The sequence below is a fragment of the Primulina tabacum genome, chromosome 17, assembly GCF_025594145.1.
Source record: "Primulina tabacum isolate GXHZ01 chromosome 17, ASM2559414v2, whole genome shotgun sequence".
Classification (NCBI taxonomy): Eukaryota; Viridiplantae; Streptophyta; class Magnoliopsida; order Lamiales; family Gesneriaceae; genus Primulina; species Primulina tabacum.
The window spans coordinates 32,260,303-32,272,280 of NC_134566.1; the positions used below are offsets into that span (position 1 = coordinate 32,260,303).

General features: G+C 35.8%; 2 protein-coding genes across 3 annotated transcripts; both read right to left on the bottom strand.

Annotated features, from left to right (window-relative positions):
• Nucleotides 1-593: 593 nt before the first annotated feature.
• On the bottom strand, nucleotides 594-3,753 carry LOC142531502 (uncharacterized). 2 transcript variants are annotated; one of them, XR_012816307.1, is made up of 9 exons: nucleotides 3,399-3,753; nucleotides 3,229-3,302; nucleotides 2,840-2,982; nucleotides 2,718-2,764; nucleotides 2,487-2,595; nucleotides 2,308-2,369; nucleotides 2,080-2,194; nucleotides 1,238-1,538; nucleotides 594-753 (listed from the first exon to the last, which is right to left on the bottom strand). XR_012816307.1 is itself a non-coding variant. In XM_075637653.1 (8 exons), the coding sequence occupies exons 1-8, from the start codon at nucleotides 3,597-3,599 to the stop codon at nucleotides 1,387-1,389; spliced, it is 903 nt and encodes a 300-aa protein (XP_075493768.1). In that variant the 5' UTR covers nucleotides 3,600-3,753; the 3' UTR covers nucleotides 1,172-1,386. The 2 variants fall into 2 exon arrangements, 1 of the variants encoding a protein (XP_075493768.1); XM_075637653.1 differs by lacking the exon at nucleotides 594-753 and having other exon boundaries at nucleotides 1,172-1,538.
• Nucleotides 3,754-3,918: 165 nt separating this feature from the next.
• Nucleotides 3,919-7,661, bottom strand: LOC142531493 (putative zinc metallopeptidase EGY3, chloroplastic). The gene is made up of 6 exons (XM_075637642.1): nucleotides 6,954-7,661; nucleotides 6,595-6,792; nucleotides 5,909-6,133; nucleotides 4,854-5,092; nucleotides 4,614-4,768; nucleotides 3,919-4,325 (listed from the first exon to the last, which is right to left on the bottom strand). The coding sequence occupies exons 1-6, from the start codon at nucleotides 7,512-7,514 to the stop codon at nucleotides 3,970-3,972; spliced, it is 1,734 nt and encodes a 577-aa protein (XP_075493757.1). The 5' UTR covers nucleotides 7,515-7,661; the 3' UTR covers nucleotides 3,919-3,969.
• Nucleotides 7,662-11,978: the final 4,317 nt, after the last annotated feature.

Genomic DNA, 11,978 nt, shown 5'->3' on the forward strand with positions numbered 1-11,978 from the left:
AAAGAAAGAGAGACGTAAAAAGACTGTAACACATTTGAAATTTTATAAACAATTGATTGTGCATACTATATTTTATTATCAGTTACTTAACATAGCTTAATATTTACCACACTATATTACTGTTCAAACATTTCAGCAAGCCTCTTTCCTCACTTTTACACTTTGTTGGTTTATTGAGCTAAACTGATTTAGATATCATTCAAGAGTTGCTAACCCAACTCAATCTTCGAAAATTTTGCATTGATTGAAAAAGTTCTCATGTCATTCCTTTCGGCACACATAAGCTTGTAACTTAAGAAAAAAAAACTTAAATAAATTTCGATGTTTTAAAGTGCTCTTGTTTAAAAAGTAGAAACGATTTTGTTATTTGGATAAATATTCAAACGTATTTTCGTAACCAAACAATATACTTTTAAATAAATTTTTTTTTAAATTTTGTTATTTGGATAAATATTCAAACATATTTTCGTAACCAAACAATATACTTTTAAATAAAAAAAAATTTAAAAAAAACAATTTTTGTCCAATAACTTCTTCAACTAAACGGGCTCTAAATATATTGTTACGGGACCACAAAAAATTAATAACTTAAAGCCATTACTCGTCTAAAGGCAAAAAGAGGGCCCAAACGCCATCCGATGATAAGCGACAAGATAATTTCCTCCATCAACCCTGCACGGCTTATGCTGGCCAATGCCCTGACAAAGTTGATTTGATGAATATAAAAATTAAGGCTTTTAACATCTCATTAACCTAAATTACTTTCTATTAAAAATATGGTCATTACATAGTTCAAATATAAGTAAAAAAAAAAATTTAAAAATTTTATTCAAAGGTTCCGGCAGACAGTAACCCACAAATTCGTATAAAAGAAAGTACATAAGAGATATTCAAATCATAAAACATGCTAAAAAAAAGCAAAATAAACAATAATAATTTTTTATAAAAAAAAAACCATAACGCCCACATTAATGCCAAATGCACAATATTCGGTTGTTTCTAAAAAAAATGAACTGATATACGTTTTTAGTTAGTTAATTGAGTACAAATAGATTTTTAATCAATTTAAGCTAACACTGAAATGAAAATTTACTGATAAACAGAGGGTGACAAGCTGTGCTGCCTATATATTCATGTATTTTCAATCTGGTATATATTAATTGCAAGTTAGTAGAATAACAACATTGCGAATTGTTTCAGTGGAGAAAGGGACACCATGGACTCAAGTGACATCGACAAAAATTTCAGTGATCTGAAGCTGATGGTAATGGCAGGTCAGCACAATATTGCCAGTGTGAAATCGGGGAAAACAGACATGCACACAACGTTTGTTCTTAAGCATAAAAATATACAAAATAATTGCAAAAAGGACTTCCTGAAATGCAGCTAGCTGCTGTTTGATTCCTGAGAGTCAGACCATAGCATCAGAGTTGCAAGGAGTGACATCGTAGCAGTTTCAACTCGTAATCGATATGGGCCAAGGCCTACGGCAAACGCACCAGCCTCCTTCATGGCATTCAACTCCTCACTAGTGAAATCTGAATAGACAAGGCTATGAGAATTGTGAGCACCGAAAATAAGAACATGACTTCAGCCCCAAAACCGTGCAATTTCAAATTGATCAAGGTAGCACCAGTTATAGAGAATTGGGGGAGACAAATTGAGGTGGAGTGCAAAATTAATCGAAAAAAAGCACCAAAACATCTTTTAGGAAAAATGATGGAGCCACTATTGATGTTAATGATAGAGGAAGAGATCATAAGGATAATTATGAAGAAAGGTTACTAGAGGAAATTTGTGCTGTTTCACTTAACTTTTGAATCTACCCCAGGTAAAAATGAGGACCACGTGCCCTGGAAATGGCAACGTTTTTGTCTATAACGTAGTTGTAACATAGTTTAATGACAAATTTGCTTTCATACGCATATATATGCTATGAAGGTAGCTTTGGACAAACTAAATGACGTAGAACTGATGAAATACTGAGGATGTACCGATCAGAACAGTAGAAGATGAGATAATTACTTTATTTTCAAGAAGGTAGAAAGGGGGCGGGGTCAGGGAGTGAACTCTACTAACCTCCTTCTGGACCAATGATCATGACTCCAGCAGGTTCCCTTTTTAAGGAATTCAGTGTACATAAAATAGGAGTAGCCTCTGCGACAGCCACAAAAGATAATTTGACCTGCGCTACCTAAAAGGAAGATAAAGAAAACCACATAAACCACCATATGAAACAGAAGGGTAGATGTGAAGTCTAAAACTCTGTGCAACAGAATGAAAAACCAAATCACAAGAAGTGCTTACGATTGGTAGAAGTTCACCAACTTCCACAGGAGGCTTCAAAATCATTTCATGTAAACGTTGACCTGAAAGAAAGGTGATATCTCAAAACTATAAATATAAATTTTCTTTATCCTGATAATAATTTCAAATGATTCAACAGGGGGAAATGTTGAATGCAAGTTAAAAAGAATGCTAAGTACATTGTTTAGACGCAGCTAGAATAACTCGTTGCAATCTATCCACACGATTTTCTGATATTGAATGAGAATGCTTAGTCAGCAAAGGTGTTACACTAGATGCTCCCAGCTCCTGAAATGCATGAGGAGGAACAAGAGGAAATCATGAACGAAACCAAAGGATACACATATATGATGAATATTATAATCACAATATATGATGAATATTATAATCACAAACAACTGAAAATCCACCGTGCATTTCTCCACAAGCCAATCAGCTCGACCTCCCTTCAAAGTGCCTTGACATTAACAAGATAGACAAGTCATATAACCTAAACATGTGATTCATGAAGGATCAAACTTTTTCAACACACCAAAAGCTGCAAAAACATGCCACTGCGTTGTTATAGGGGAAACCAATTTTGGGTCCTCCAGTGCTTCAAACTCTACACCTCCTCGTTTAATATCCTTTATGTGCCCTTCAATCAGTTGTCCCTTTCCATCAAATAGCTCTACCCTTGCAAAACACATATTTTCATTATAAAAATCACATACAAAGAATCTGTAATGCTGTGTTTGTGGTTGCTACAATGCTTATGCACTCTATTACACTAGATAATACTATATATATGGGCTGGTCGGAACTAAGCAGGTAAATGGCACTCGTGGAACAATTGCCTTCTTCAGTACATTTTGAATTCCACTAACAAGTTACAAGGACACGGAAGAATGCATTATTTATCAAGCACAATAAAATCCATACCTATCATTGATGTTTAACCTGAGAACTTTAGTCATGTGCCAGAATTCCTCCCCTTCCACACGCACAAACCCACCCTGCAAACTAACACAAACCCTAGAAAAGCAAGTTCCTCAAATATGCCAATTCTTGGCCGCAAAACATATAAATGGAGGCAGGAGTAGCAAACAAACCTTGTGAGGAGGTAGGGTTTGAGAGAAAAAGCGTGGGAGACGGCCGCGAGACTGGTTCGAAGTATCGGAAGCTGAAGATGAGAATGCTCGAAAATCCAAGCCCTTCCTCTGGAACTGCAACAATGTGCGGCTCGCTGTCATGATTAGCCTTCGATTCCAAACCAATTTTCCCGCAGAGAATCTCATTCCTTCCGCCGCCATCGCTCCAAACCGCGGGAAAATTAGGAAGAGGATTTTCGGAAACTTTGGCAGCGTACGGACCGGCAGCAAGAGTAAACGACTAAACGCCAACGGTAATCAATGATGATTCTCTAATTAAGTATTGAACATTGAACATGATTGTTTAAAATAATGAAAAATTCATCAACTAATATTAAATATATATATATATTATATATATATTTGTTAGATAAAACATTCAATTGGCAAACAAGTGTCCAACAACCATCCGATTTGGATAATTGCTGTAAAGTATGGAGAAGATGAAATTTTGAAAAAGAATTGCTTTGAGTATCAACCATATCACAAAATTCACAAAGCATTGATTCACAGCCAAAGTGTTGCCCACCATTTACAACTCCTTCCTGAAAAACGGTGACCCAAAAAACGAACTCGAAAAGGTCCCTCCTCCATTAGGGAAAAGAGTAAGGAAACATATCAAGAAAAGTACGCAACCCCAAGCAAAACGATCGTCCCCTAACGGTGTAATCTCGTCCTTTGCAGGAACCTCCTCTCCTCCCCGAAAGAACGTTGCGAACAGTCCCCATGCTAGACACAGAACACTTCCACTTAACCCACCGATGGCTAGGAGCAAGGATGTTGCGAAAGTTAACACATTAGCGGTGCTTCTTCCGAACATGGCTTGGGCGATACGGCCTCCTTCTAGTCTTCCACACGGGAGCAGGTTCAGAGTGGTCACCACCATGCCTAAACAAGAAAACAATACGTTTTATTATCCTGTTCACGTAGGCAGCGTGAAAAAGTGAACATATCAAAAGAAGTGAGAACTCTTGAAACGGTAAATTCAGATACTAAAAATGTTAGAACTTTGAAGCTGCTTAAGATCAGAAGCCCGGATATACGCGCATAAAAACGTTTATAATCAAAGACAGATCTAATGATAACGATATGACTCGAGAACTACGCATAAAAATGAAAATTCACCATATACCATACTAGCACGAGATTATGATTTCGACAAAAGGCTTGGCTTACCCAAGAGACCAGCAAAAGCAAGGGGGTCGACAGGGACTCCTACACCTTCAACTGCATATGGTAACACATTACCAAGATCATCGGTGTATGGTCCAATCACATATTGGATGAAGGAAAGAAGAGGGTTATTATAAAAGAATTGAGGTCGAATGTACCTGAAAGCAGAGGAAACGTGAGTCTTATACAGGAAACAACATAACAGACCACATGACCCAGATAAAGGGACAAATGATTACTTACAATGCATTGTCACCCCCGTTGAAGCTACCATCAGCTACAAAAGCAGAAATTGCAAGAACTAAGGACGTCAGATATGCGCTGGCCGTTCTTGCTACTGGTATGTCGAACAGAGCCTTCTTGTTAGGCAGTAATGATTCATAGTTATTCATGACGCCAAGGCATCCAGTCCAGTTAGATGGGACAAGAAACGAGGGACTCAGTTTTACACCATACCGGGCTGCTGTTACTCGTGTTGCTATCTAACATTCAGAAACCAAAGTAAAATTAACAAATGGAAGGGGGAAGAAGAAAGGAAGTTTTGCAAATTAAATAAATTCAAACAATTTGCGAAACAATTTAGATTAACTATTTTCATAAAACAGTTGTGAAGCAATTATGCAAAGTAATGGCGCAAAGCGCCTGTCCATGAATGGACAAGCCCATGGATCTGGGGTACGGCACAAATGAATACTAAAGGCTACTAGTATTTTGGACTACTAGAATTCAACAGCAAGATAGCCTTGAGCACTTTTTGCCGGATAACCATCACCAGGCAAACCCCCTATTTTCGGAATGCGTGCCAAATTGAAAAAATGTAGAAATTCCGAGGAAATCGACATATGCTCGTGTGTCTCACAACATAACTAGGAACTGACACTGGAAATTCCTGCAACTTCTAAATATGAAAACATTACAAGAACTCAGAAAATTGATACCAAACTAAGGTTACGCCTCTTGTTGCTTAAATCTGTCCCTAATCGCTTTGAAACTGGTTAGGAGGACATCCCTACACCAACTTTAAGAGAAGTAATGTTGAGTATACTGCATGCCTTAGCAGTCAAGTAATAAAAATTTGTCTCACTAGGTCGTGACATGAATCGGCAACAACTGATGAAATTACCTATAATATGTGAGATAACAGTCAATTACACACAAGAAATATACTTCCACGCGAGGAAAGACTATATCTGCTGCTTTTAAAGATTCAAAATAGTACCTACACGTTTCACATATATCAAAACTACAAGACATGTCTTTAAATGTCATTGATAAGAGTGAACAAATACACTGCATACCTCAGAAACTGCCAAAATAGCAAAAAATCCACCAAAGAGGGGTACGAAGTTAGCCAGGTAGTCATCAATGGAGGCATCTGGCTTCAGGAAAAGGCCACTAGTCAAAGCAACAGTCCCAAAAGTTGTGACAGCCAAAGCTATAGAACTAATGTAACCCCAAGGAGTACTTAGTTTTGTATACTCGAATTGGAGATCGATCTCGGATTTGGGTTGCACGACGCATGCCTACAAGAGAAGTACATAAATATGGAAACAAGTTTAAACAGAATCCATGAAGTTCAATGCCTTCCTTATGTTCGAGAAGTATCATAGAACTTAAACGAATGATTCTCAGGATTCTTGATCACGTGAGAACAGCCAACAGCAGATCATAGCCTAGAACAGCCAACAGCAGATCATAGCCTTTAGTTAAACTAAGGGCACTTCATGTTCTTTCATTAAAGAACATCTAGCAAGTTGACGCAATTACTCGAGATAACACTTTAACCAACAGGGGAGGAAGGACAGTGTTACAAAACAAAGGTATAATCAGACACAAAATAATCAAAATGGTGATAAATTTATCACATTTACCTCAACATTTAGCGTTTAAGAAGCAGGTCGTTGGAATAAGAAAACCTATTCCACCCATAATTTTTAAAACTAAAGTAAAATCATAAAATGGACACGAGCTAGTAAACAAATACCTGCTTGGTGATATCGTTTGCTTTTTCCTCCATAAACCATACAACAACCTCCCTCCCAGCAGCTTCTGAGAGCTTCTTCTCTAATTTAGGTATTGCTTCTTCGATCGGTTTTCTCAAATTTCCAATAAAAATCCCACCATCCCCAAACCTCCTAACATCTGTCGCGAAAAAGGTATCGAACCCGAAACAGTTCTTCAACTGCATTATACAATTTACAAAAAATTGCATACATTCATCACGATGTAAGGTAAACCAAATTTTCTATGTCACGACATGAAAATTAATAGAAAATACAAAAAAAAATATGCATAAAAAAATGATACGCCAGCGAGATAATAAAACAATAACATAAATCTAACCTTGTTGAGATCAAGAGCCTTGAAAGTCTCCTCTGCTTTCTCCAACCTTTCTTTCTCTTTCGACAAATTGGCACGAACCAAATTTTTGAAGAAGCTTACAAAGGGATTGCCACTTCTTTCTCTATTAAGCTCCTGAAGCTTCCTTTCAGTCCTTCTCTTCTCAAGCTTTATCGCAGCCTCAATAGAAGGATTCCCCATGAAATTTTTGAACGCCTCGTCTTGTTTCCAATCCACTTCTTGTAGCTTTCCTTTCTCGTTTTCCACATACCCCGCAGCCTCACCTTCATTCTTAGCATTCCCGAACCCATCCTCGATATTTACATCTTTCTTACCATTGTCAGCTCCCTCTTCTTTCGGCTCCTCCACCGCCACAGATGAGGAAGGGGACTCGTTTTTCTCCTCAGCTTTCAGGCAAAAATTCAATCTTTTCCCCGAAAACTTCAACCTATGGCCAAAAGGACTTCTGGAAAGTCGACAAAGGGACGGCCCATGAAGCGTATAACTTTTTTCGAGAGTCCACGAAGAAGGGCATGAAACAGAAGAGAAGAGGGTGGTCGCCATTGAAATGCAAAGAAATCTGCTTGGCCCGCGAAACGAACAGGCGAATACATGGTGAAATAATAGCGATCCATACGTGTATTTTTCGTAGAAGAGTGGAGCTTGTCTAGAATGTTGGAGGAATTTCCAGAGCGACGTCGAATTACCCCACCCATTGGGACAGTTGGCGACTAGTCACCTCAGAATTGGATAAATCTCGTACATTATATATGTTTTCTTTGGTTGGGTCCATTTATGACATGTAATAAATAATAATTTGATTATTATGCTTATATAATTATTTTTTATATTTAATATTTTTAATTGAGAAATTTGAAATTCGCTATTATTTTTCTTTCTATTTTGTGTTTTTATTGCTTTATAGGAATTCTCTGTTTTTTTATATTTTTTCTTAAGTTTTTTCCTTAATTTAAATTAATTAAAATATATATTATGTAAACAAATTTTTTTGGGATAAATTATCTAACAAATAATTAAAAATAAAGGTGATAATTGCAATTTTCAAGTGTCATTCGTCTATATTTATATATAATAGTATAGATAACATAGATATTTGATTGAAATATTATTGAATAAATAATAATATGTTTGATTGGATTAATAGAAATAAAAAATAAAGCAAATTTATCCTAAATATATCAAAATGAGAGGAAAAATTGGAATTTTTTTATTTTTTATTTATACATGTTTAATACATATAATTTTATACTTATCATTTTAAATCATATGAGTCACGCATGAGAGCATCAGTGTCAAATAAACAATATCGGTGATTTAGTAAGGAAAAAAATCAAAATCAACAAAAATTTTAAGTTGTTTTATGAAAATTAAATTTTTAACAAGTTACAAGACTTATAACAAAAAACAGACTAACTTACAAGAAACATTACAATTTTTTTCATTTACTTTCGAGTAAAACGAGAATCTCACACCTCCAAAGAGAATCTAAATGACTTATAATTTATTTAACATCAATGAATTGAAACGTGCAAAGAAAACTAGTAAATACTTCAATAAAGGGCAATGTGTGATATAAAAGCCCACAAAATACAAATTATGATATAAATTTTAGCTCAATATGATCAAATGTAACAATTCATTAGTCTAATGTCATCTTCAACTCAAAACTCTATTTTAAAACAACTATATTTTAAAATAGTGCAATTTCTGCACCAAATACAATATTCATATTGTCACGGTCCAGTCCACTTATGATATTGTCCGCTTTGGCCCGAGGTCTCACGGCTTTAAAACGCGTCACATCGGGCGGCGCTACTCACATTGGCTCTGATACCAAATGTCACGGCTCAGCCACTTGTGATATTGTCCGCTTTGGCCCGAAGCTTCACGTAGGGATGTAAACGATCCAAACCAAACCAAACAGTATCAGGCTTGAGCTTGGTTTGTTTAAAACTGTTTGAGGCTCGAGCTCGAGCTTCTATTATCAGGCTCGAGCTTGGTTTGTATTGAAATTACTGAGCTCGTTAAAAGCTCGAGCTCGGCTCGTTTAGCATGTTAATCAAGCCAGGATCGAGCTCGGCTCGTTAAAAGCTCGTTTAGCATGTTAATAAAGCCAGACTCGAGCTTGATTCATTAATAGCTCGTTTAACATGTTTAACAAGCATGGCTTGAGCTCATCTCGTTTTCGAGCTCGATAAGCATAGAATTGAGCTCGAATTTGAGTTTGAATCGAGCTTGTTAAAAATTAAATATATCTGTAAACTAATTTTAAATCAGACATAAAAATGTAAATTCATTCATAAATAACCAAAACGACACAAATAAGAGCAAAAAAAAAACATAAATAAGTATATTATTGAACATTCCAAAATCATGTTTGCGAGCCACCTAAACGAGCCGAGCTCGAGCTCGAGTACTAGCAACCTAAACGAGCCGAGCTCGAGCTCGAGCTCGCGAGCCTATTATCAAACATGTTTGCGAGCTCACGAGCCAAATATCCTTAGGCTTGAGCTTGGTTTGATTAAATTTTCGAGCTCAAAATCGAGCTTGGGCTTGGTTTGATATGATTAACAAACAAACTCAAACGAGCTTTTTATCGAACCGAGCTTCGAATAGCTCGCAAACCATTTGGTTCATTTACATCCCTAGCCTCACGGCTTTAAAACGCGTTACAAGTGGGCTGGGCCGTTACATTTGGTATCAGAGCTAGTGTGAGTGGCGCTGCACGATGTGACGTGTTTTAAAGCCGTGAGGCCTCGGACCAAAGTGACAATAGCATAAGTGGGCTGGGCCGTGACACATATCTAACTCAGCTACTTCAAATCTTAGTCTAAAAAAAAATTGTCGAAATATTTTTTTTATTTGATTTATTTAAATTTTTTCTTATTAGTTATTAAATGTGTATTTTAAATTTAGTGATATAATTATAATTACATTTTATATGTGATATAATTATAATTATATTTTATATGTGATATAATTAATATTATATTATTAATTATCACGATAATATTACTAAAATGATTAATTTAATTATTGTAAATATATTATTAAAATCTATATTATATGAATTGAAATAGAAACTATTAAAATTAGTGAAATAAAATTAATACATGACATTAAATTAAATAACATATTACAAATACAACTTCAAAATATTTGAATGACCATATTCATTCCTTAAATTATAAATTAAAGCATTTCGTAATGTATAGTGAGCGTCTTTGTCTTTTATTTTTTTTAATATCGAGCGAGAAAATCTCGAAATCTGATATGCTCTTGACAGTCATTTCTACCATTGGAGTCAGTGCTTCCTTAGCATCTTGAATTGGTGCACTAAGATCACGTTCATCTTCAATTATCATATTGTACATTATAATACATTTTTCATTATATCATTCGAATGATTTTTCTTCCAACCACGTGTTGGAGATTCCACAATCATAAATCGTGATTGAAGAACGCCAAATGCACGCTCCACATCTTTCCTTCATAACTCTTGTTTCATCGCAAAATACTGCTTCTTTGGACCACACGGATTATGGATAGTTTGCATAATAGTTGACCATTTCGGATAAATACTATCAACTAAATAATATCTAATGTCATATTCTTTTGTTCTAATAGTATAATGAGCTGGATGAACAATTTCTTGTGCAAGATTGTAAAATAGACTGGAAGACTCTAAAACATTTATATCATTATTGGTTCCACGCATACCAAAATATGCATGTCATATCCAAATATCATAATCAGCTACCGCTTCTAAAGTGATTGTTGGAGAACTACTACGACCTGCATATTGTCCCGCCCAATCCGTGGGACAATTTTTCAACCTCCAATGCATACACTCAAGACTTCCCAACATTCCAGGAAACCCTCGTTATTTGCCAATATAGAGACGTCTAGCAACATCATTGGCAGTAGGTGATATCAAGTACTGCTCCGCAAAAACTTCCATTATAGCTCGACAAAAGCGTTGCATACATTGAATTGCAGTAGATTATCCTATTTGGATGTATTCATCAGTAGAATCCGCAGGTAAGCCATATGCTAGCATTCTCAATGAAACAGCTGCTTTTTTATTAGTCGATAGCCCGAGCCGTCCCAAACTATCACTTCTTTTTATGAAATAAACAACGTGATTCTTTACGACATCTACTATCCTAAGGAAAAGATTTCGAGACATTCGAAATCTTCGTCGAAACATTGCTTCATTATAGACCAGATTCTCAACAAAATAGTCGTTAAACAACTTATGATAAGCAATTTCACGTTTGCATCGGATGACTATGTGACCTGGAATTGACCACCCGTGTGTGACTTTTTGTTCTTGTTGGATGATGTAGGCAGCAACTAAATCTTGTTCTCGAGCTATAGTTGACATTATTGCTCTTCTTTCATTTTCAAAGTTTTCAACAAATTGTTGTTCTTCTTCCATTTTCGAAGTTCTCAACAAATTGAATATCATCTTCATTGTCTGACAATGAAGATGAGCTAGGTGAGTTTGCATCAAATAGAGAATACTGATTCATTTTTAATTTAGAAATAAAATAAAATCAGTAGGAAAGTATGATACTATAGTTACATTATATAGATGTGTCTTTGATTGGTATATGAGTGTGATTTTGGTAGATGAGCTTGGTAGATGCATTTTGGACTTGTAGATGAGTTTGGACTGGTAGATACGTTTTTCACTAGTATATGAGTTTGATAGATGTGTGTGAGTTTGGTAGATGCATTTTAGACTGGTAGATGTGTTTTTGATTGGTAGATGAGTTTGCACTGGTAGATATGTTTTTGACTGGTATGTGGGTTTGGTAGATGTGTGTGAGTTTGGTAGATGCATTTTGGACTCGTAGATGTGTTTTTGACTGATTTTGAACTGGTAGTTGTGTTTTTTACTAGTAGATGAGTTTGGTATATGTATGTGAGTTTGGTAGATAATTTTGGACTGATAGATGTGTTTTTGATTGGTAGATGAGTTTGGACTAGTAGATGCGATTT